Raw genomic sequence first — 26,931 nt, forward strand, 5'->3', positions numbered from 1 at the left:
TATTTTTTGGTAGATCACTTTATTTATTATGCTTGTGTTTTGACATCATTCTGTGCTATGACATCACTATATTTAGTATCCTTGTACTGTGAAATCTGTACTTTTTTTTAATCCCTGATCTGTGACATCATTGTATGGTGTATGGTACTAGCTTGACGTGTTGTTCTGTTTGTGCCACTAGGTGGAGCCCTAATCAATCTCTCTTCCCATCCCTGGCTTGGAAGCGGCTGTTGTGCACTGGATGGGTAGTAGGAGGGCTGCTAGTCACTGTTAGTTTAGCAGCCTGTGAGATCATTTCCTGCCCTGGGATCAGAGAAGTATCTGAGAAGTAGCAGATAGAAGTCTTCTCTATACTGGGCAGGCATGTCTTCTAACTCCAGCCTGAGCACTATGCAGAGACTGGTGGAGCAGCTGAAGCTGGAGGCTAGTGTGGAGAGGATCAAGGTAAGTTCTGCTACTTGTTGGATCTTTTCTGTCACTATCTTGTTGTGATCTGGTATCTGTACAGCTGCCAGCCCCACACTCCTCCACCAGGGTAATGCAGTGCCATGATGATTCCTCTGCCTTCTACAGTGCCAGGACTGTCTTAAGCTGACCCTCCCCCATTGTATGATGTTTAGGAGAAGATCATCAAACCCCTATGAAACAAGCAGCCTGGTCTGAAGGTGGATGATCAGCTTTTGCTTGACTGTTGTTAACCTGTAGAGTCTGGTTCAGTCACCTGGCTTACTCCGATAATAGGGAATTGTATTGCGAGCAGTTTTCCATGTACTTCTAGTGTGTTAGGAATAGTCTCAGCATAAGGCAGAGCATCAATCACTGACTATACAGTATCTTATGTCACCGCTTGTGTGTGTTATAGGAAAATAAGTAACTTTGTATCTATTATTTACTCATTGTTTATCAGAGTCTCTCCATTATGTCGGTAAGTTTCTTCTTCATTATTTACTAATAGCCCACAGATCCACTTCCCTGTTAGTGATTCTGACATTTTTAATGGGTTTTATGATTTCACTCATTTTCTATCCAACCGTGTACAATTTAATAGACTGTGTTAAATGACTCTTAATGGGCGGCTGACTTGGAACAAGACCGCAAATACAGCATAATGGACTTTTTGGGACTCTAGAAAGATTATTTAGAGGGGACGAATGACCATTTTATGAAAAGCAGGATTTTCGGATCCAACATAAATAGATTGTTTGCCGTGTGTGTGTGTTTTTTTTTTTTTTTTTGTAGAAACATGACAGAGCCAATATACTGGCAGTAAAGCTGCTGTCCTCTCTTCGATATCCTTAATAAGTGTGTAAGCATATTTCTTATACTATGTATCAGTCTGGATACTATATCCAGTATCAAAACTAATTTATGAAAAGTGTTGCCATTTTTATTTAGTTTTTGTGTAGCGAAGGTAGAGTTGTGGAGTAGGTGAGTTAGTGACTGTCGTGCAGCTTCTTATCTACAAGGTTGCAGTCACATTAGCGTAGTGTGAACGTTCAGTGACTCCATCTTCCATTCCGCTTTAAATATGCAGAGAGAAAAGTCCTGCAAACATTTGACTTTGGGCGGAAACCGAGCAGACCCAATTATAGTCTAAGCGGTCCGCGAGTTTCCTTGAGTAACTGCTTTTTAAGCGGATATGGTTTCCATTTTATTTGGAAAAAAGCAGACCCAAAGAACTGAAACTCGAAAGCTAATGTAAACCTAGCATCAGATGTTTTATGGGAAGCTGTAAAACATTGGTATGTTTTTGACATATGAGAGGAAAATGGAGTACTGGGAGAAAATCCATGGAAACACAGGGAAAACATAAAAAAACTCCTTGCAGATGTTGTCCTTGGTCAGATTGGAATCCAGGACCCCAGTGCTGCAAGGCTGCAGTATTAACCACTGAGCCACTGTGTTGCCTGTTTGTGCAAAAGTTTTTTTGAAAACACAGCATATATGGCTCGGGCACATTTTCTCATTAATTTTTCCAATATATTTCTGTATAGGGAAAAATTAAAAATCCCAGAAAAAATGCCTGAAAAACTCCATGGAGATTTATGAAGACTGGTGTTTTTCACTGTGTCAGTGGAGGAGGTAACTAATTTATGCCTCTTCTTAAATTGGGCGCATCCTCTAGATGTCCATGTGCGTAGTCTGTAATCTATGCCAAATCATCGCCTGCATAGATTTCTGTCATTTGTTAAGCCAGCAAACTGGGTGAATGTTGATAAATCTGCTGGGTCTGTGAACCATCCTTCATTACGCTGGAGAGGGCGACATAAAACATCAGTTGAGGCAGTTTGTGTGTTGGAAGTTTAATGTGGGTTTGAGACATTAATATCAGATTAATGGGGGTTCGACACCAGAAACCCACTAAACTGGTGTTCTTAGTATCTAATACACATAGAATAATTTAAGTGAATGGGAGCTGATCTGCAGTAACCTGCACAGAAAAATAGACTGTCTGCTCCATTCTCTGTGTATTAGTGGTTGACAATAGAGATGATTGATGATCTTTCCTGCACCTCACCAGCTAGTGAGGCCTACCTCACAGTTTGAGGAGCCCTGCTATTGTGGGGTAATTCTGTTTACTGCATACTGTTACGCCATTCAAGTAAATGGGAATTGAGTTGTAGTACTTGGACATCACCTCTACACAGTGGGCAGAGCCATCTATTTCCAGCTCCATCCAGCTCATTGGTAGGGGTGTGAGATGTCAGAACCCACTGATCAGAAATTGAATGCCTATTTTGAAGGCAATCAGTTTTAATAATCTAATGTGTCTGTGATGACAGAAGCTATGTAGCTTTGTGTATGTATTTATTATTGCACATGGGTTAAGCCTGGTTCACATCTGCGTTTACTGTTCTGTTCGGGGAGTCCGCTTGGGGACCCCCCGAACGGAATACTGAACGTATTAAAAAGTGGTGAGCAATGAAAGCACACGGACCCCATAGATTATAATGGGGTCCGTGTGTTTTCCGTGCGGTGTCTGCAAGAATCGTGTGGAGAGGAAAGTAGTTCTTGAAGTACTTTTCTCTCCATGTGACTCATGCGGACACCGCACGGAAAACACACGGACCCCATCATAGTCTATGATGGCCATGTGCTTTCATTGCTCACCACTTTTTAATGCGTTCGGTATTCTGTTTGGGGGGTCCCTAAACAGACCTCCCAAACAGAATACCGAAGCAGATGTGAATCAGGCCTCATTCTGTATGTATTATTACTAGAGATGAGAGAGTAGTATTCGATTAAATACCTCCCGATGTGAGTATTCGATGCGTTTAACCCCTTGGTATTCGGCCACTTACACGCATACCTATGGCGGGGAGGTATTCGATCGAATACTACTCGCTCATCTCTAATTATTACTTAATCCTTGAGAGACGTGCCCCTGCGCTGACCTCCAGAGCCAGCAGAAACACACAGCTATACAAGGTAAAGAAAGAAATTCCTTCTTTCCAGAAAAAAATTAGTTGTCATCCCCCACCTCGGAGAGTAAGGTGTGGGGGGCGCACCCTGGAAGGGAGGTGTACCTAAACACAAGCGAGACTATGATACCTTATAATGTCCCATCTGTGGAGTCAGCTAAAAGAGCTGGTTGTGTCCATCTCTAGCTGAAGATTCCCTAGGACATAGGCTTCTAAGTGTTATTCTGTTTTTATCCCATTTCTTTTAAGACTGTTTGCAATGTTGAGTTATTTTATCATATTTTCTTGTGTACATATATAGCACTGAATCATTTGGGTATTAAATTGTTAAATTTAACGTTACTTTGTGTTGCTCTATGAACCCATTATCTTTATCAGGTTTGTTTGTGTCTGACTGTTGGAGAGACGCCTGTGTGCACTATCTGATCAAAAGTATCCAGACACCCCCAAAAACATACGTTTTTCATATTAGGGGCATTGTGCAGCCACCTACTACCAGGTACTCCATATCAGCGACTTCAGTAGACATCGTGAGAGAGCAGAATGGGGTGTTCCGCGGAACTCATGGACTTCGAACGTGGTCAGGTGATTGGGTGCCACACATCGCGCAGGTCAATGCCAAATGACGCCTCGCTTGGTGTAAGGAGCGTAAACATTGGACGATTGAAAAGTGGAAAAACGTTGTGTGGAGTGATGAATCAAGGTACACAATGTGGCGATCCGATGGCAGGGTGTGGGTATGGCGAATGCCCAGTGAACGTCATCTTGCCAGCGTGTGTAGTGCCAACAGGAAAATTCGGAGGCGGTGGTGTTATGCTGTGGTCGTGTTTTTCATGGAGGGGGCTTGCACCCCTTGTTTTTTTGTGTGGCACTATCACAGTACAGGCCTACATTGATGTTTTAAACACCTTCTTGCTTCCCACTGTTGAAGAGCAATTCGGGGATGGCGATTGCATCTTTCAACACGATCAAGCACCTGTTCATACTGCACGGCCTGTGGCGGAGTGGTTACACGACAATAACATCTCTGTAATGGACTGGCCTGCACAGAGTCCTGACTTGGATCCTATAGAACACCTTTGGGATGTTTTGGAACGCCAACTTCGTGCCAGGCCTCACCGATCTACATTGGTACCTCTCCTCAGTGCAGCACTCCGTGAAGAATGGGCTTCCATTCCCCAAGAAGCCTTCCAGCACCTGATTGAACGTATGTCTGCGAGAGTGGAAGCTGTCATCAAGGCTAAGGGTAGGCCAACACTATATTGAATTCCAGCATTACCGATGGAGGGTGCCACGAATTTGTAAGTCATCTTCAGCCAGTGTCCAGATACTTTTGATCACATAGTGTATGTGAGCGAGGTTTCCACTGAGCCAAATCGGTGGTGGTCACGACTGCGTATAACTGGGGTGTGTAGATTGTTTTGGGGTGTGATTTATGCTCAATTTGCAGCCAAGATTGAGTGAGTGGAATGAGGTGACCCCTGACACCTGCGTTATGTGCTAGGATTGCCCATACTTGACAGTGTCCTTATAGCTGTGTAGTTGGTGTAATTTTAACTACAGAATAAAGGGGAGTCCAGTAAAAACATTTATTTTACTTTACTTAAAGGGATTCTATCACCAGAAACCCACGTATCAACCCAACAGATAAATAGGCTAGGATCACCTGAATCTAACGCCTATCCTAGGACTAGGTAGTGTATACCTTTTCTTGCCTGGCCCTGACTCCTTTTGCAATCGCTGCTGCTCATACTCTCAGCACATGCACAATACATGTGTCTTGGGCTAGTCAAGTATCAACGCAGTATTGTGCCTACAGTATGAACAGTGGCAAATGTGGCAGAACTCAAGGCCAGACAATTTTAAGTATACACTACCCGGCCCTGTCAATCTGAGGGTGGGAAAGAGAGGAGGGAAGCTTGCCTCTTTGTGGCAACTGCAACACCACCTTTTTTACCATATTGATTCGAAAGCAAAAAAAAAAAGCAGTTTGATTCAGGTGACCCTAATGTATCTTTATGCATGGCTGGGTTAATATGCTGGATTTTGGTGACAACAACCTGGGTTCAGGCTTTTGTTTAGTGACAGAAACTGCAAGGAGTGGGTGACAGAGCCAGATCTCCATTAAAGGCCTGCTACATATCCCACACAACTAGTAAAGAGTTGGTTATATATACCAGTTTTGGACACAAAAACAAGAATGTCCTATATTCTGCGATAGGGATTTAAAGGTGAGTATCTGAGGTTTTTTTTTCTTTGTGCTTTGGAACAATGGCTGGGAGTGAAGGGAGTAACTGCATGAACATAGCACATGTCTCTCTGCTGGATTATTTGTGAATTTTGTATTATGTGTTCTTCTTATTGCCTCTATATCACCATATATCTGCTGCATACTGACAAAAGTCAGCAGAAAAGTAAGCGGTGTAATTGACCCTCTGATACTCTGTCTGGAGCATCCTTGGTGTTCTCTCCCTGGCGGTGACACAATTCTGTAATTGTGTGCTGTGTCCAGCCTGCAGGCTGTGGGGGTGCTGAATAATACATGCTTCTATTTGCTAAATGTCTCTCCAGTATTTTCCAGCTATTGATTCTGCATGCATTGCACGCGAAGCAGTCTGTTAGCTGGAGGGGCTACTAACCCAGATAATGAAATAACTGGTAACGATAACGTGAGATCATGCTGCCAGTAAGATAATATCTGCACACTGGATATTCTGCAGAAGTTTTACTGGCTAGAAACGAAACATAAGTGAGATACATAATGGTTCTCTGTGGCCTTGATTCAATGCTATCTTATACAGGGCAAGTAAAAGTAGCATAGGCTGGAAATGGAGCTGTCACAATGTAGCCCTACAATAAATGTTATTAATACTTCCAATATTCTGGCATACACTAGTGGTCACTAGAGATGAGCGAACAGTGTTCTATGGAACTCATGTTCGATCGGATATTAGGCTGTTCGGCATGTTCGAATCAAATCGAACACCGCGTGGTAAAGTGCGCCATTACTCGATTCCCCTCCCACCTTCCCTGGCGCCTTTTTTGCTCCAATAACAGCGCAGGGTAGGTGGGACAGGAACTACGACACCGGTGACGTTGAAAAAAGTAGGCAAAACCCATTGGCTGCCGAAAACATGTGACCTCTAATTTAAAAGAACAGCGACGCCCAGCTTCGCGTCATTCTGAGCTTGCAATTCACCGGGGACGGAGGTTTCCGTCCAGTTAGCTAGGGCTTAGATTCTGGGTAGGCAGGGACAGGCTAGGATAGGAAGGAGAAAACAACCAACAGCTCTTATAAGAGCTAAATTCCAGGGAGAAGCTTGTCAGTGTAACGTGGCACTGACGGGCTCAATCGCCGCAACCCAGCTTTCCCAGGATCCTGAATGGAATACACTGACAGTGTATTCCCGTATACCCCATATATACACCCCAAATCCCCGTTCCAACGGTGTGCCCCCCCACCTTCACCTCAGAAATACCCTGCAAGTCCCCTAGCAATAGAATTGGGGCTATATACACCCACAATTTTTGCTACTGGTATATAGTGCCATTGTCTGACTGGGAATTCAAAGAATATATTGGGGTTACGTGCACCCACAATTTTTGCTACTGGTATATAGTGCCATTGTCTCACTGGGAATTCAAAGAATATATGGGGGTTACGTGCACCCACAATTTTTGCTACTGCTATACAGTGCCATTGTCTCACTGGGAATTCAAAGAATATATTGGGGTTACGTGCACCCACAATTTTTGCTACTGGTATATAGTGCCATTGTCTCACTGGGAATTCAAAGAATATATGGGGGTTATGTGCACCCACAATTTTTGCTACTGGTATATAGTGCCATTGTCTGACTGGGAATTCAAAGAATATATTGGGGTTACGTGCACCCACAATTTTTGCTACTGCTATACAGTGCCATTGTCTCACTGGGAATTCAAAGAATATATTGGGGTTACGTGCACCCACAATTTTTGCTACTGGTAGATAGTGCCATTGTCTCACTGGGAATTCAAAGAATATATGGGGGTTATGTGCACCCACAATTTTTGCTACTGGTATATAGTGCCATTGTCTGACTGGGAATTCAAAGAATATATTGGGGTTACGTGCACCCACAATTTTTGCTACTGGTATATAGTGCCATTGTCTCACTGGGAATTCAAAGAATATATGGGGTTACGTGCACCCACAATTTTTGCTACTGCTATACAGTGCCATTGTCTCACTGGGAATTCAAAGAATATATTGGGGTTATGTGCACCCACAATTTTTGCTACTGCTATATAGTGCCAGTTTCTGACTGGTAATTCAAAGAATATATTAGGGTTACGTGCACCCACAATTTTTGTTACTGGTATATAGTGCCAGTTTCTGACTGGGAATTCAAAGAATATATGGGGGTTACGTGCACCCACAATTTTTGCTACTGCCATATAGTGCCATTGTCTCACTGGGAATTCAAAGAATATATGGGGGTTACATATAACTTCAATTCCAGGGAGAAGCTTGTCAGTGTAACGTGGCACTGACGGGCTCAATCGCCGCAACCCAGCTTTCCCAGGATCCTGAATGGAACACACTGACAGTGTATTCCCGTATACCCCATATATACACCCCAAATCCCCGTTCCAACGGTGTGCCCCCCCACCTTCACCTCAGAAATACCCTGCAAGTCCCCTAGCAATAGAATTGGGGCTATATACACCCACAATTTTTGCTACTGGTATATAGTGCCATTGTCTGACTGGGAATTCAAAGAATATATTGGGGTTACGTGCACCCACAATTTTTGCTACTGGTATATAGTGCCATTGTCTGACTGGGAATTCAAAGAATATATGGGGTTACGTGCACCCACAATTTTTGCTACTGCTATACAGTGCCATTGTCTCACTGGGAATTCAAAGAATATATTGGGGTTACGTGCACCCACAATTTTTGCTACTGGTAGATAGTGCCATTGTCTCACTGGGAATTCAAAGAATATATTGGGGTTATGTGCACCCACAATTTTTGCTACTGCTATATAGTGCCAGTTTCTGACTGGTAATTCAAAGAATATATTGGGGTTACGTGCACCCACAATTTTTGTTACTGGTATATAGTGCCAGTTTCTGACTGGGAATTCAAAGAATATATGGGGGTTACGTGCACCCACAATTTTTGCTACTGCCATATAGTGCCATTGTCTCACTGGGAATTCAAAGAATATATGGGGGTTACATATAACTTCAATTCCAGGGAGAAGCTTGTCAGTGTAACGTGGCACTGACGGGCTCAATCGCCGCAACCCAGCTTTCCCAGGATCCTGAATGGAACACACTGACAGTGTATTCCCGTATACCCCATATATACACCCCAAATCCCCGTTCCAACGGTGTGCCCCCCCACCTTCACCTCAGAAATACCCTGCAAGTCCCCTAGCAATAGAATTGGGGCTATATACACCCACAATTTTTGCTACTGGTATATAGTGCCATTGTCTCACTGGGAATTCAAAGAATATATTGGGGTTATGTGCACCCACAATTTTTGCTACTGGTAGATAGTGCCATTGTCTCACTGGGAATTCAAAGAATATATGGGGGTTATGTGCACCCACAATTTTTGCTACTGGTATATAGTGCCATTGTCTGACTGGGAATTCAAAGAATATATTGGGGTTACGTGCACCCACAATTTTTGCTACTGGTAGATAGTGCCATTGTCTCACTGGGAATTCCACAAATAATTTGGGGATTCATTCACCCTACATCTCAGGCTCTTGCCATATTCACCCAGGTTGTCAGTGCTGCACCAGCTCGTTCCCAGACAGCTCGGCCCGAAAAACACGTTACCTATATAGAGGATTTGGACAATGAAGACAACATGTTCTAAATCTAATGTCTGCACCTTCTCCAGAATTAAAATAAAGGCAGCGTTTAACTTTCAAATAGCACTGCACAAAGGAAGAGCTTATCAGCTTGTCTCATGACATGCTACTGAAAAGTGTCATTTGTGTATCTTAATGTAAATATAGTTGTATAAGCTTTTTGGGTTTTAGGCACTGCCAAGTTATTTATTACCACCCGCTCCCTTATAATGATGATGACGCCAAAGTCACTGTGGGTGTTCAGAGCTCACAGCTTTGGTTGACATTTGTCTTGCTCTTTGTCGGTACCAGCTGTCTTTTTGGATACCGTAAAGTTATGTTGACTTTATTAACAGCTATAGAAGCTTTAGCCAGGTTGTGACGGTGTGTAACCCTAACAACACTAAGTGGGATACACATTAATAGTCAGTCTATGTACGCTAAACGTATCACTGAAGTAATTTTTTTTCCCTCTCCCCTAATATAAGAAAGGAACAGACATTAGACCTAGACCGGGGTTTGAGGCTTGTAAAAATCCAGTATTATTTTGTTCTTCATGATGTGAAATATGTGTTGAAAAGCAACCCAAGATGAAGTCAGCCATGTGTGCCAGTGTGTTACTTGGCATGCCTTTGCTGGCCCCAACTGTAAGGGTCACTCTCCATTTCCTCCATTTTCCACTCCCCTTCACACCATTTGTGGTGAAGCAATGGGATGCACTGAAGTGCACCCTCTAGCCTCGTGTGGGACAGGGACATCAGATGCCACTCCAACCCCCTCGTCTTCCTCCGCCAGCCAACGGTGCGAAGATGAGAGGAGTGTGCTCTGAATGTTTTCTGCCTAGCAGAGGCTAGTTCTCACTTACGAAAATGGCCCCACTTTGACCTGTATATCAGGCACAATGGTGTAGGTTTCAAAGAAACATGGCACCAACAAGTTGGAGAATGTGGGCCATGCGTGGACCGTGTTTGAGTCTGGCAAGCTCCAGATCTGCTACCAGGTTCCAGCCATTATCACAGGCGCAAAAATGCCAGGCCCCAGGTGTAGCAGGGAAAAAAAAATGCCATCTCAGCCAGGATGGCATCCCTGACCTCGGAGGCACTGTGCTGTCTGTCCCCCAAGCTGATCAGTTTCAGCACGGCCTGCTGACATCTCCCCATGCCAGTGTTACAGTGTTTTCAGCTAGTAGCTGGGGTGGGGGTTGCAGCATCGTAGGGTTTCAGTCTACTCCTGCCATGAATTTTGGCCTGGGAGAGGAGATAGGCCACCCCAGTTTGCACCCGGGGAACAGACTCCACCACATTCACCCTGCCTGTCATTAAAGATAAGCACTGCAGCATCCCTGACCACAGGCGCTTGTCCATGTGTCGGTGGTCAAGTGGACCTTGCAGCAAAGCGCAGAGCTCTGGGCCCGACTGATGTTATGGGACACATGCAGGCGCAAGGCAGGGACAGCACACCAAGAGAAGTAGTAACGGCTAGGCCCAGCATAGGGAGGTGCCCCAGCTGCCATCTGCTGACGGAAGGCCTGGGTCTCCAGAAGCATAAACAAACACCAACATCTCCAGGGCCAGCAGTTTATCGATGAGGCTGTTAAAGGCTTGGGCATGGGGGTGGGTTGTGTTGTACTTCTGCCTGCAATGAAAAGCTTGGGAAATGTGGAGTGGCTGGGAAGAGGCGCATGATGGTGCAGGCCAAAAGGGCGCATGAGGGTGAACTCCCCAATGTGTCAGAGATAGGTGTGTAGGTGTCCTTGCATCATATACTTGCACCATATTTGGCTTTGGAAGTAAATTTTGTGCCAAAAAGTGGTTAAGACAGCGATCCCTCAGCTACTCCCGTTACACTGTCTAGTGAAATTACCATCTTTGGAAGTGGACCACCACTTGTAAGATCCCAAAGGAAGCAGGCAAGAGATGTGCAGTGCAGAAAAAAAGATGAGAAAATAAGTGTAGGCTGTAGAGCACAGAGGGATCGGAGAGGACAGAGCTGGTGTCGGCCAGGTATTCCCACAACATGCGCCTATACTTGTCCCTCCTGGTGACACTAGGCCCCTGAGTGGCAGTAATTTGTCCAGGGGGGCCATTAACGTGTTCCAGACCTAGGAATAAGTCTTCCAACAGGGTAGAGTTTTGCATGCCTTTGCTTCTACCCACTGTTTTTGCTGCTTAGCTTCCCTCCACATCTACACTGCTTTCACCCCTAAACATCACCCCAGTTTATGCCTTTGCTTCTACCCAGGTTTTTTGTTGATTTAGCTTCCCTCTACATCTACACTGCTTTAGCCCCTAGACATCACCCCTGTCCATGTGGGGTCGGTGGCCTCGTCATCCACCAACTCCTCTTCCAATTGCGCACTGGCCCCTTACTGCAAACCGCACATGACCACAGCTTGCCCTGATGGCAACTGTGTCTCATCATCCCCACTTAGGTCCAGACAAGTCGGTGGCGGGTCCAAAACCCCAAAATTGGAAGGAAATGGCGGATGCTGCAGTATTTCTAACACCTGTTCCTGGTGCTCGGGCCTGGTCTGTGTTGTACCCTGCACCCTGCTTAACGCAGCTGCCATATCCGAAGTTGTGCTGAGCGCATGCTAATGTTTCGTGTCCAGTGCAATGGATGGGATGGGATTTCACATAAGTCTGCCACCCATGGCCACTCATGGTTGAGCAACTGAGGGAGTTGACTTTGACGAACCCGAGGGTTTTGGAGTTGGAACTACATCAAAGGTCTGTGCTGCTCACACACTCTGCTCAACACATGATATGTTTAGTGCCAGCAGTGTGGAGACGTCGCACAACAGCCGTTGTTCCAGCAGGTACAGGCGTTGTAGGAGTGCATAGAGGCTAGCAGCGGCAACTATAGACTTTAAAAACTATCCGCACAAGCGCCACACTTTCACCAGTAGCTCAGGAACATTGGGGTACCTTTTTCAAAAGATTAGCAGCAATGAGTTAAAAACGTGGCCCAGGCATGGAATATGTTGTAGGCTGCCAAGCTACAGAGCCAATCCCAGGTTACGGCCATTATCACACATGACAACATGCCTGGGCCCAGGTGCAGTGGCAAAAACCACATTGCCGTCTCATCGAGGATGGCATGACTCACTTTGTAGGCAGTGTGCTGTCTGGCCCCCAAGCTGATGAGCTTCAGCACGGCCCGCTGACGTCTCCCCACACCAGTGTTGCAGCGTTTCCAGCTCGTAGCTGGGGTCAATTTAACAGCGGAGGAGGGTGGTGTTTCAGCCCTCCTCCCAGGAATGTTGTGTGGGGAGACAAGTCAGGCCACCACATTTTGCGACCCGGTCCACGCCTCAACTACATTCAACCACTGTGCCCAAATCGAAAGGTAGCGTCCCTGTCCGCATGCACTTGTCCATTCGTAACTGGTCACATGGAACTTTAGGGCTAAGCGCTGAATTTAGGGACCGCCTCATGTTTGGGGGAAAGTGCTGGTGTGGACGGCACAGTGCGGTGGCGCAGTAGACACTCTGCCCAAAAAGGGCAGAGTGTCCCCCAGCCGGGATTCCAACATCTCCTGGGCCAGATTTCTTGAGATGAGGCCGTTGAAGCCTTGGGCATGTGGGTGGGTTGCGCTGTACTTTAGCATGAAATGAAAGGCTTGGGAGATGGGGAGTTGCTGGGAAGAGGCGCATGATGGCGCGGGCAAAAGGAGAAATGGCAGGAAAAGGTGAGAATAAGGGTGAACTCCCCAAAGTGTCAGAGGCAGATGTGGAGGTGTCCTGGCTGCTGGTCTGGACTGCAGCGCCAGCCCTGTCAACAGTGGGAGAGGCAGTGGCCGCCAGGCCAAACGACGATTATCCTGCGCTTGCTCTCACCCACTGAGCCTAGGGCTTGCCTTCCAAATGATGGCACCCGCAAGAGGTGGTGAGATTCCTCTCCGCAGATCTCCAAACCATCTTGGACTTGCAAATTGCACTAAATTTGTCATGTAACTGACATGTATATGATGAGTCTATCCATTGTCTGTTCATTTTGGTGAAAGTCAGCCTGTCAGCTGACAGACAGCTGTGCTTGTCAGTGATGATGCCACCGGCTGCTTGTACCCCCAGTTTTTGCTGCTTAGCTTGCCTCCACATCCACACTGCTTTTGCCCCTACACATCACCCCTATCCATGCCTGTGCCTCTAGCCATAAGTCTGCCACCCATGGAAACTCATGGTGCAGAAAGTGAGGGAGCTGACTCTGAGGAACCCTTGGGTTTTGTAGCTGGTACTCCATCAAAGGTCTCTGCTGCTCACACACCCTGCTGAACATACTGTATCTAGGGTTAGAGCGTGTGGTGACCTCGCACAACAGTAGGTGCTTCAGGCAGATGTAGGCCTTGCTGGAGTGTATTGCGGCTAGCTCCAGGTACTGTAGACTTGGGAAAGTGGGTGTCCAAGTGCCGCACTTTCACCCTTAGCTCAGCTAATTTGGGGTATGTTTTTAAAAATCATTGCACCACTACATTGAACACGTGGGCCAGGCATGGAACGTGTTGGAGGCTGGCAAGCTCCAGAGCCCTCCAACAAGACAAAAAAGCCTGGCCCCAGGGGCAGCGGGGATAAACAAATTGCCATCTCATCCAGGATGGCATCCCTGACCTCAGAGGCAGTGTGCTGTCCGTCTCCCAAGCTGATGAGCTTCAGCCCAGCCTGCTGACGTCTCCCCACACCAGTGTTGCAGCGTTTTCAGCTCGTAGCTGGGGTCAATATAACAGCGGAGGAGGAGGAGGGTGGTGTTTCAGCCCTCCTCCCAGGAATGTTTTGTGGGGAGACAAGTCAGGAAAATTCTTGAAACAGGGGAGAGTTTTGCATCTTTGCCCTTGCTGCCTATAGACATCCCTTTGCCTCTAGCCACCATTTTCCCTGCTTTGCTTGCCTCCACATCCACACTGCTTTTGCCCCTAGACATCATCCCTATCCATGCCTCTGCCCCTAGCCATAACTCTGCCACCCCTGGAAACTCATGGTGCAGAAACTTTGGGAGCTGACTTTGAGGAACCCTTGGGTTTTGTAGATGGAACTCCATCAAAGGTCTGTGCAGCTCACACACCCTGCTCAAGATATGGTATTGTAGGGTTTCAGCGTGTGTGAATGACGGACAACAGCCTGTGTTTGGACAGATGTAGGCCTTGCTAGAGTGTTTTTAGGCTAGCAGCGACTCCTGTGCACTTGCAAAAGTGGGCGCACAAGCGCCGCATTTTCAACAGTAGCTTCGGTACATTTGGGTATGTTTTAAAAAAAACTTTGCACCACTAGGTTAGACGTGGGCCAAACATGGAACGTGTTGGAGGCTGGCAAGCTCCAGAGCCGCTACCAGGTTCCAGCCATTATCACAGGCGTAAAAATGCCAGGCCCCAGGTGTAGCAGGGAAAAAAAAATGCCATCTCAGCCAGGATGGCATCCCTGACCTCGGAGGCACTGTGCTGTCTGTCCCCCAAGCTGATGAGCTTCAGCACCGCCTGCTGACATCTCCCCACACCAGTGTTTTAGCGTTTGCCGCTAGTAGCTGTGGTGGAGGTTGCAGCGTCGTAGGGTTTCAGTCTACTCCTGCCATGAATTTTGGCCTGGGAGAGGAGATAGGGTACCTCAGTTTGCACCCCGGGACCAGACTCCACCACATTCACCCTGCCTGTCCTTAAAGATAAGCAGCATCCCTGACCACAGGCGCTTGTCCAAGTGTCGGTGGTCAAGTGGACCTTGCAGCAAAGTGCGGAACTAAGGGCCCACCTGATGTTGAGTGACACGTGCTGGTGCAAGGCGGGGACGCCACACCGGGAGAAGTTGAGACGGCTAGGGACGGCATAGTGAGGTGCCACAGTTGCCATCAGGTCCGGGAAGGCGGGAGTTTCAACAAGCCGGAACGCCAACCTCTCCTGGGCCAGCAGTTTAGCGATGTTGGCGTTCTAGGCTTGCGTGGGTGGGTGGTTAGCGGTGTATTTCTGCCGGCGCTCCAATGTCTGAGAGATGGTGGGTTGTTGTAAAGAAGCGCCTGATGGTGCAGGAGAAGGAGATAAGACAGAAACAGGGGAGGATGAGGGAGAAGTCAACAAAGTGGCGGAGGCAGATGAAGTGATGTCCTGGCTCGTCCTCTGGAGTGCATCGCCAGCACTGTGAGCAGAGGCAGTGGCATGAACGGCGGGCGACGTTTGTCCTGCCGTTGCTGCCTGACACTGATTCCATTGCTTGGATTCCAAATGACGGTGCATTGAAGTGGTGGACAGGTTGCTCTTCTCAGGGCCCCTACTCGATTTTGAGAGGCAAATTGTGTAGACGACACTATATCTGTCCTCGGCGCATTCCTTGAAAAAACTCTACACCTTCAAGAAACGTGCCCTCGATGGGGGAGTTTTTCTGGGCTGGGTACAAAAGGGAACATCTTCGGACATTCCGGGTCTGGCCTGGCTTCGGCAAAGCAGCTGACCTCTGCCTCTGGACATGTCTCTGCCTCTAGCTACCCTTTTTGGTGCTGCACCTGCCTCAACATCCACACTACTTTCCCAGCTTGACATCCGCCTTGTCCAGGTGGGGTCGGTGTCCTCGTCGTCCACCACCTTCTCTTCCAACTCCTGTCTCGCCTCCTCCTCCTGCACAATGCGCATGTCAACTGGCTGCCCTGACAGCAACTGCGTCTCATCGTCGTCGATGAGGGTGGGTTGCTGGTCATCCGCCACCAAATCGACCGGAGATGGAATGGAGGAGACTCTAGTGTTTGAGCATCTGGACACAGATACTCGTCTGTTAGGTCCCTGGAATCGCGAAATGGAGGGCCAGGTTGCGGTACAGTCAAAGGAAGGGAGAACAGCTCTGGGGAGCAGGGACAGTTGGGGTTATTGTTCTGGGAAGATTGGGAATTTTGGGTGGAAGGAGGACAAGACTGTTGGGTAAGAGGAGGTAGAGGCTGACTGGCTGGTGGACAATGTGCTTTAAGCGTTATCCGACAGCCATTGCAAGACCTGTTCCTGGTTCTCGGGCCTACTAATCTTTGTACCATTCAGCCTAGTTAATGTGGAACTTTTGTGCAAAGCGCAGAACTTAGGGCCCGCCTGATGTTAAGGGACACACGCTGGTACAAGGCTCAATTCACCCTAAGTGCCAAAAACACTGCTGGTGCAAGGCTCTACTCATGCCAAGGGCCTCAATCTCTGCTGGTAGCTCAGCTTAAGGTCCTGTAACTTTGTTTGGAAGGGCTCATGTTAAGGGCTAGAAAAGTGAATTTTGGAAGGTCTTACCACATCTCTCTCACACACACACACACACACACACACACACACACACACACACTCAAAATGACAGTTAAGGGTGAGGGCTTTTGGAATTCCCATTGCCTATTCCATTTGTGGTTGTCATGGGGAACGTGATTTAAAGGGGTGGTTGTTACTGTTTGTTGAGCTTAAATTGGGGTTTGTGTCCATCCATTTGGGGAGTAAAGAACGTTTCCAGGTATTTTCCCACTTTGATAGAGGTTTTTTTGAATGTGTAAAGTGTGTAGTTGTTAGGCTGTGATGTTGGGGTAATAGAGGGTCTTTGGTGTGTTAGATGCCCCCAGACATGCTTCCCCTGCTGTCCCAGTGTCATTCCAGAGGTGTTGGCATCATTTCCTGGGGTGTCATAGTGGACTTGGTGACCCTCCAGACACGGATTTGGGTTTCCCCCTTAACGAGTATCTGTTCCCCATAGACTATAATGGGGTTCGAAACCCGTTCGAACACACGAACATTGAGCGGCTGTTCGAATCGAATTTCGAACCTCGAACATTTTAGTGTTCGCTTATCTCTACCCAGCATCTACTGCACCCAAAAACTCTGACCATTTTAATTTTTGAAATTTTCCAGCAGCTGCCGCATTTCCCCCCTAGGCTCAAGTCAATAAGTTTTCCTGTTTTTTGTGGTAAAATTAGGGGCCTCGGCTTATATTGGGGTCGGCTTATACTCGAGTATATACGGTACATCTGAGCTACAGTTTGTACATTAGGAAGTGATAGCTCTCACTACATGTATACAATCTGCCACTGTTTCTGAAGATTAGATCATTTCTGTGTAGTTTGATTCTGCTGTAATATTTCCTTCGCTCTGCTCACTCTTCTGTTATCTGTTGCTAGAAAAAGAGGGGTGCATGAGTGAGAGAGTAAGACATGAGTGCTGGAGGCAGGTACGTACATAGGTTGCTCCTATTGTTGCAATGAAACAACCAAAGGACACAGGTCTGTTCAAAAGCCGTATAGAGTTTTTTTCATCATAAAATACTTTATTTTTTTTAACAAGGGGTTTGTATAAGTATTTGTGTTAGTATTCTATTCTTCTGTTGTAAAACTCTCCATACCAATATGTTATAATATTCCGCTGTATGTGCAGTTTCCCTTATAAGATGTCTATCCATCTAATAATAATAATAATAAATTTTATTTATATAGCGCCAACATATTCCGCAGCGCTGTACAATTTGTAGGGTTCAGATACAGACAGATACAAAACAAAGAACGTCATTTCACACAATGGGACTGAGGGCCCTGCTCACAAGAGCTTACAATCTATGAGGTAGAGGGGGTGACACAAGAGGTAGGAGGGGCGGCATTGCTTATACAGTGTTCAGACAATTTTGTAATAGAGGTTGCAGCCATTACACAAACAAAGCTTTATGGGCCGTCACTAGTAGTGTCCTTTAACATGTGGATAGAGCATGGACAAATATGTTAGGCTGAAAAGGCATCAAGAAGGGTTTGCATTAGGAATTGTGATAGGCCTGTCTGAAAAGATGCGTCTTTAGTTTGCGTTTGAAACTGTAGAAATTGGGAGTTAATCTGATTGTCCGGGGTAAAGCATTCCAGAGAAGTGGTGCAACTCGGAAGAAGTCTTGTATACGAGCGTGGGAGGTTCTGGTAATAGAGGATGTAAGTGTTAGGTCATTGAGTGAGCGGAGAACACGGGTTGGGCGGTAGACAGAGATGAGGGAGGAAATGTAGGGAGGTGCAGCATTATGGAGAGGCTTGTGGAGGAGAGTGATAACTTTATATTTTATTCTATATTGAATGGGCAGCCAATGTAGCGACTGGCACAGACCGGAGGCATCGCTGTAGCGTCTAGCCTGGTAGATGAGCCTGGCCGCTGCATTCAGAATAGATTGTAGAGGGGAGAGTTTAGTGAGGGGAAGACCGATTAGTAAGGAGTTACAGTAGTCAAGGCGAGAATGAATCAGAGAGACATTAAGTGTCTTTAGTGTATCTCTGGTGAGGAAAGGACGTATTCTGGAGATATTTTTGAGGGGGAGGTGACATGAACGTGCGAGTGATTCAATATGAGGGGTAAAAGGAAAGGTCTGCGTCAAACATGACCCCGAGGCAGCGGGCATGCTGCCTAGGAGTTATAGTAAGGCCTGAGACTGCAATGGATATATCAGGGACAGATCTATTAGATGGTGGAAACCGTAGTAGTTCAGTCTTAGAGAGATTTAGTTTCAGATAGAGCGAGGACATGATATTAGAGACAGCAGAGAGACAGTCACTGGTGTTCTGTATGAGTGCAGGGGTGAAGTCACGGTAAGATGTGTATAATTGGGTGTCGTCAGCATAAAGATGGTACCTGAAGCCAGATCTGGCGATGGTTTGTCCAATGGGGGCTGTGTAGAGAGAAAAGAGCAGGGGGCCTAGGACCGAGCCCTGAGGAACCCCAACAGCAAGGTGAAGAGGGGAGGAAACAGAGCCTGCAAATGATACACTGAAAGTGCGGTCTGAGAGATAAGAGGAGAACCAGGAGAGCGCAGTGTCATTGAGGCCGACTGAGTATAGTGAGGAGAAGATTATGGTCAACATCTATATAAAGAATATGCAAAACTGTCTCCTGTGATGTTAATATAGGGAGACAGTGCCTCAGTCATGCAACCCACTAGGGGGAGCTCCCTTTAACATCATGTCCGAACTTCCCAGAGGCCTTTGCTGCAATGATGTTGGATATGGTGGTCTCTCCCTAAGGAGTGACAATATCCCCTTAACCTGGTCTAGAAGCCTCTCAGCTCTGCCAAGTCAGTCTTCTCTGGGCTGGGGGTGAAGAGATCGAAACAGCTGGCCTCTGCTGTGAGACTGACTTGGTAAAATCCCACATCATTGCAGCAAAGGCCTCTGGGAAAGTCGGGCATGATGTTAAAGGTAGCTCCCTCTAGTGGGCTGCATGACTGAGGCACTGTTTCCCCATATTAACATCATGGGAGACAGATTTGCATATTCTTCCCATGATCCCTCACAGTGGAGCGCATATGGTTTAGTAAGTCTCCACACACCTATATGGTGGTCTCTCCCTAAGGAGTGACAATATCCCCTTATCCATGTATATATTCATATATTACACTGTGCCCACACACCTCGCTGAGAAATATTTGGCTCAGGGCTTTTTAAAACCAATTAAATAGCATGGTAGCGAATACTATGATATTAATGATGTTATTACTGGGATGAAAAACAGTTGCCATTGGCTAAAATATTTCCCATGTGAGAATATAATGAGAAGTATATATTGGATGCACAGTATATAATAAGAAACGGAATTGTTGAGTCACAAGCAGGTAGCCACAAACAATTATTGTCACTGTTTCTGGACAGTATAAACACAGCTTTCCTCTCTGAGAAACTATAGGTTGTGAGAGAGCTTAGAGCTAGTGTTGGCAGCGTTCCATATACAGTATGATGGCTGTTTGGGCTTGCTTTCCCACTGAGTGGCACCGTGAGTTAAATTAAGCTTATAGGGGAAAATAGAAAGACCCAGTTGATAGTAAAGCTATATTGTTATATACAAAGAGCTGGGGAATATTGGATTTTGAGATAAATGAGAAGATACTATGACAATGTGAGGTCTGCAGTGTTGTGTCTTTAGACTGCTTGGTCTAAGATTACATTTACTAAACATTAGGATTAGTATTATCTGCCTTATATTAGTTCCTTTACTGTCAAGCTGTTTCTTACAGTTACAGTTTTGTATGGGCAAGCTGGATAACAAAACAATATGGTTGCCATTACAACTGCATTCACTAAATGGCAGATCTGTTTGTAGTAGTTACACTTAGATCTTTTCGAAAAGCTGTAGGAGCTTTGGAAAATTTTCTCACAACTTTTGCTGATACAAATATAACTAAAGCTTACACTGTGATGGGGCAAAGGCTGTACACATCCACAAGTGTCGCAAGCATGTTGCGTGATAGATTTGGAGCATCTAGCTAGAAGTTAGACAATTTTTTTAGCTGGCTTTCATTGACATACAGTAGACCATTACTTTGGAATAAATTTGTCCCCCCACTCATAAGCTAATATGCACCCAGTGTACGGAGCTGGAAGCAGCTCTAAATTATATCCTGTGTAGTTGCTTTGCTGTGCTTTTGCAGTTGTAAGGTGGTGAAACCAACCCTTGTGTCATGCCTAAAGGGGTTTCCGGGCAAAAAATATTATTTTAAAATGGTCTGTTAGTGCTACTAATGGGTTAATATGTGTACCCAAATACCTTTAGCAGTGTTTTGAGTGATTTCAGCTCCTGCAATGCTTGTATTTGTTTACATGGTGTAGCTTCCTGCTGCCTTAGCCTACAGTACAACTACCATGATGCATTGCTGTTCACTCAGATCCATCTCTCACTACATTCCCCCCCTCCCTCTCTCACAACCACTCCCTATTTCCATAGCTAGCCTGCGAACTACTAGCATCACCTAACTAACTCAGTCCAACCAGCCTACCCAACCCCGTCCCACCCCATCCCAACCCATCATACCTCATCATACTTACCTGTCTTCCTGTCCTGGAGATCACTTTCTTCTGTGCCGCCAGCTCCTTCTCTTGCATTCTGCCCATGCATACACAATAGGGCAGAACAGCTGGGGACTCTATTACCCATGCCGGTATTCAGGCTGTACTGCACATGCGTCGAAGAGTGATGGCGCTCCATGCCCAGAGGTTCCAGAAGGAAGCAAGTTAAGTTTGATGGGGAGAGATGTAGTGAGGGAATGGGTGGGGACGAGGTTAGTGTATATGACGTTATGTTTCAGGAAGCGACAAATGGAACTGTCATGTATGTTCCTTTAAGACTACTATGTCATCTTGTACAGTCCTATGAAAAAGTTTGGGCACCCTTATTAATCTTAATCATTTTTAGTTCTAAATATTTTGGTGTTTATAACAGCCATTTCAGTTTGATATATCTAATAACTGATGGACACAGTAATATTTCAGGATTGAAATGAGGTTTATTGTACTAACAGAAAATGTGCAATATGCATTAAACCAAAATTTGACCGGTGCAAAAGTATGGGCACCTCAACAGAAAAGTGACATTAATATTTAGTAGATCCTCCTTTTGCAAAGATAACAGCCTCCAGTCGCTTCCTGTAGCTTTTAATCAGTTCCTGGATCCTGGATAAAGGTATTTTGGACAAACAATTCAAGTTCAGTTAAGTTAGATGGTCGCCGAGCATGGACAGCCCGCTTCAAATCATCCCACAGATGTTCAATGATATTCAGGTCTGGGGACTGGGATGGCCATTCCAGAACATTGTCATTGTTCCTCTGCATGAATGCCTGAGGATTTGGAGCGGTGTTTTGGATCATTGTCTTGCTGAAATATCCATCCCCGGCGTAACTTCAACTTCGTCACTGATTCTTGAACATTATTCTCAAGAATCTGCTGATACTGAGTGGAATCCATGCGACCCTCAACTTTAACAAGATTCCCGATGCCGGCATTGGCCACACAGCCCCAAAGCATGATGGAACCTCCACCAAATTTTACAGTGGGTAGCATGTGTTTTTCTTGGAATGCTGTTTCTTTTTGGACACCATGCATAACGCCTTTTTTTTTATAACCAAACAACTCAATTTTTGTTTCCAAAATGAAGCTGCCTTGTCCAAATGTGCTTTTTCATACCTCAGGCAACTCTATTTGTGGTGTACGTGCAGAAACGGCTTCTTTCTCATCACTCTCCCATACAGCTTCTATTTGTGCAAAGTGCGCTGTATAGTTGACCGATGCATAGTGACACCATCTGCAGCAAGATGATGCTGCAGCTCTTTGGAGGTGGTCTGTGGATTGTCCTTGACTGTTCTCACCATTCTTCTTCTCTGCCTTTCTGATATTTTTCTTGGCCTGCCACTTCTGGGCTTAACAAGAACTGTCCCTGTGGTCTTCCATTTCCTTACTATGTTCCTCACAGTGGAAACTGACAGGTTAAATCTGAGTCAACTTTTTGTATCCTTCCCCTGAACAACTATGTTGAACAATCTTTGTTTTCAGATCATTTGAGAGTTGTTTTGAGTAGCCCATGATGCCACTCTTCAGAGGAGATTCAAATAGGAGATCAACTTGCAATTGGCCACCTTAAATACCTTTTCTTATGATTGGATACATCTGGCTATGAAGTTCAAAGCTCACTGAGGTTACAAAACCAATTTTGTGCTTCAGTAAGTCAGTAAAAAGTAGTTAGGGGAATTCAAATCAATAAAATGATAAGGGTGCCCATACTTTTGCACCGGTCAAATTTTGGTTTAATGCATATTGCACATTTTCTGTTAGTACAATAAACCTCATTTCAATCCTGAAATATTACTGTGTCCATCAGTTATTAGATATATCAAACTGAAATGGCTGTTGCAAACACCAAAATATTTAGAACAAAAAATGATTAAGATTAATAGGGGTGCCCAAACTTTTTCATAGGACTGTATATTTTGTTGCTGCTTCTCTAGGTATTTTAGAAAAACAGAACTTATGTGATGGCTGAGAGTTGTACCACAGGCATGGTTCATCAGAGGAATAGTCAAGCGGAACAGAAGGACAGGACCCACCTGATGATAGAGAGACTAAATAGCATATTGGGGGTAGAAACTGTTAGAAATGGTTGCTTGGGGCTAGAGAAAAAAAATACCAACTGTCCTGGAATCGGTGAGGTGGTACCATAAAAGAAGTAGACTTTCTTTCAAAAAGTGAAACAACCCCTTTAATGCATTTTTTGATAACTTGGAAATAAATTTAGCTTTTGGCATTACTTTAGCGGCAGAATAGTATTTGACTATAATGTAATCAGGGCCGGCGTCAGCGCACGGCATAGTCGGGCAAGTGCCGGGCCCACAGAGCCTCTGGGGGCCCCCCGGCACTTGCCTGTCACAATTTCAGCTCATCGGCGTCCGTCCGCCGATGAGCTGATTACATACGCGATGCAGGAGCTGTGAGATCAGCTCCTGCTTTAAAGCTCCGGCCCGGCTTGCGTGTGTAGGCGCGATGACGTCATCACATCACGCCTACACACGCAAGCCGGGCCGGAGCTAAACAGGAGCTGATCTCACAGCTCCTGCATCGCATATGTGACTGGAGTGAGAGAGAGGAGCGTCGGGGGAACGATGGAAGGTGAGTGATAGAAGGTGAGTGTAAGTGTTTGTTTTGTATTACATATTAAGGTGAAACATAATGAAGGGGGCCCATGAAACTGGGGGGCAAATGAAGGGGAGGGGGGAACTGCATGACACTGGGGAAGATGAAGGGGGTGGGGAGAGAACGGCATGAAACTGGGGACAAAGATGGAGGGGGCCCAATGAAACTGAAGGGGCAAATGAAGGGGAGGGGGGAACAGCATGACACTGGGGCAGAGACGGGGGACATTAAACTGTGGGCAGATGAAGGGGGAGAACGTGATGAAACTGGGGACAGAGATGGAGGGGGGACATGAAACTGGGGGCAGAGGAAGGGTGTATATGAAACTGGGGGAGAGATGGAGGGGGGGCATATAATTTACAGGTGACTGTAGGAGGATTATACTGTGTGGGAGCACATAATAAATGAATGAGAATGGGTGGAATCAACATAAAAGTGGGTGGAGCCAAATTTGCAGTGGCGCGCAGAGCACGCCGCACATTTTGCCCCTCTTTCTACTCTTTAAAAGATTGGGAGGTATGGCGTTGGTGACGCCACACTCCTGCATGACGTCACTCGCTTCATCTGCGACGCACAGTGTCTCGACTCCCCCACCTCCTTTACAAGGGGGCCCACTGAGGCTCTGTCGCCCAAGGGCCCATAAAAACCTGGAGCCGGCCCTGAATGTAATAGCTAGTTTTGGGATTGTGAAAGCTCAGCCGTTCACTGAGTGAATTTCCATAATCTATTTTAACCACATGAAAGCATTTATTCCTGGGCAGTATAATAGTAGCTTGTGGGAAACCTGCAGACTTTGGCTGAGGAAGTATAACTATCTCGATTACAAGAGTATAATACCTTAAAATAGAATCTGTGAAATATGGTAGCTAGATACCATGCCGTGAATACTATTTTCTGTTATTTTCTTGTTTGCATGGATCCTGTTGCCATTGTGTTTGAAGATATTATGGTTTACTATGATTTTTAATGTGTCTACAAAGTGTGGTACTTGGAAGACGTGACCAACTTCTCTTATGTGCTTGTTGATATTTCATATTTCCACCCATTTAAAGGGAATCTTTCAGGTGCTTTGTTTTTTTGTTTCTTTTGTTTGACCATAAACTGACCCTAACAGCATCTAGTAATGACTTTTACTGTGGTGCCTTGCAGTATGATTTCTGTTTCTGAAAAGTTTAGTTACAAGCTTTTTATTTACTTTAACTAGTCCTGGTGGTCAGGGAACAGCTTCTAGTCATACAGTTGTCGTGATGAATCATACTCTATGCAGCATGGCCTACATGTCCCTGTGGTTGCGGTCACACCTGCATTGGAGGATTCTGTCTCTCATTCCACTTGAAAAATGCGGAGAGAAAAAGTCCTGCAGGCCGGACTTTTTTTCTCCACATTTTTGGGTGGAAACCCACTAAACACCATTATAGTCTATGGGGTCAACAGGTAACTGCTTTTTTAAGCGGATTGGGTTTCTGTTTTTTGGGTCCCCAAGCAGATCTGAAGAATAGAGACACCACTGCTAGTGTGCACTTAGTGTCATTGTCAGATTTCTGCCTGTTATTCTAACTGTCAACCACATGGTGTCATTTAGTGCAATGACTATATAACAAGATAAAAAAAGCTCCCTTTATGCTAATTAGCCCCCTTGGAGCACCAGAAGTTCACTGAGCACTGTGTGCTGTGTGTAAACAGGGGGAGGTGAAAGCAGGGAGGCTGCTTATGAGGATGATGACTCATCAGCCTTCCCTGCTCTTACCTCCCCTGTTTACACACAGCGCTCAGTGAACTTCTGGTGCTCCAAGGGGGCTAATTAGCATATCAATAAAAGCGGGCAAATTCAAAAACCGGCTGGGAGGATTACTGAATAAAAGGTATGTCTGGAATAGCCTTTCTAAAGGATATGCAAATAGATGTTTAGTTAAAAATCACTAGAGCCAGTGATAGAATCCCTTTAATTTTTTTTTGCCTTTTCTTTTTGTGTTGTAGGTGTCTCAAGCAGCAGCAGAGCTTCAACAGTATTGTATTCAAAATGCCTGCAAAGATGCTCTCTTGGTTGGGATGCCTGCTGGGAGTAATCCATTCCGTGAGCCTAGGTCATGTTCCGTCCTTTGAGGCTGCTACATATGATTGCTGACCGATGTAAGTATGACTTAAAACTGCTAGGCAGTAAAGAGACCTAAGGAGTGTAGTAATGTTAGAGTAGAAGATGACCATGATCAAGGGTGTTGCTTATAGGGTATTAGAGGTAAGGGTCAGATCCAGGCCCTGGTTCATAAAGCAAGGATTTTCTTTCTTTTTTTTTTTTTTTTTTTGTACCCCTTTCCAGCCAAAGACCTTTTTCACCATTTTGTAGTACATATGTACATATCTGTACATATGCATGAGCATATATTTCCCTAACATATATATATATATATATATATATATATATATAAATGTCCACAGTGGTCTTGTGTAACTATAGAACCCCTTTCAGCTGTGGATGACAATGTAACTGTAGCAAACCTTTGCATTTCCCTTTTTTCATTTTTCCCATTGTTTTTATTTCTAGGTATGTATCACTTGAAGCTTGAAGATCAGGAGTATATACAGCCTGTCTTTCCCGTGCCATTCCAAATGCGGCCAAATCCTTCACTTCTCAAATATTTATTAGTCCCTTTCCACAGTTTTCCTTTCAGTTCTTCTCTATAATTTTCTTTATAAACAACAGCATAAAAATGTTGCTATGTAAATGTACTAGTGTAGCAGTGTCACAGATAAGTCAGATCTTATGACACCTCTACCTGTTTCATCTGAAAGTTCACCCACAGGGATTTATTGCGAACTTTTTCTATTTAAAGTATGAGTATTTTTCCGGCCAGGTAAAATTGTTTCACCTACATTAATACTGACTCACGAAACCTCACTTATACTCTGTCCTCTGAAATATACCTTTTTATAACTTTAAAATAAATACTGAACTTTTACTTGCACAACGTCATTTTCTCTAAATTGCGCGGTTTGTACATTGCAAACATTTTCCTCATTCTTTATTGTAATGGTATGTCCATTGTGGAATATCCACAGTAGTGAATTTGTCACAGATTTAGTCTATTCTATGTAATGGGTGAAATATATTGACAAGCTGCTGATTTAATAACCACATTGTAGATTTTCTTTCATCGCTTTAGAATGATATTAAATCTGATCTTCTTTGCTGCTACTGTATACATGGCAAATTTTTCATCTTCAGTTCTATGATGGGAAACCTTACAGTATAT

The 26,931-nt window shown here is 45.3% G+C and overlaps 1 protein-coding gene across 1 annotated transcript; it reads left to right on the forward strand.

Annotated features, from left to right (window-relative positions):
- Positions 1-273: 273 nt before the first annotated feature.
- On the forward strand, positions 274-26,637 carry GNG10 (G protein subunit gamma 10). The gene is made up of 3 exons (XM_075263956.1): positions 274-444; positions 25,658-25,810; positions 26,223-26,637. Exons 1-2 carry the CDS (start codon positions 364-366, stop codon positions 25,781-25,783), a joined length of 207 nt encoding a protein of 68 aa, XP_075120057.1. The 5' UTR covers positions 274-363; the 3' UTR covers positions 25,784-25,810; positions 26,223-26,637.
- Positions 26,638-26,931: the final 294 nt, after the last annotated feature.

Source organism: Leptodactylus fuscus, chromosome 1 (genome assembly GCF_031893055.1).
Source record: "Leptodactylus fuscus isolate aLepFus1 chromosome 1, aLepFus1.hap2, whole genome shotgun sequence".
NCBI lineage: Eukaryota > Metazoa > Chordata > Amphibia > Anura > Leptodactylidae > Leptodactylus > Leptodactylus fuscus.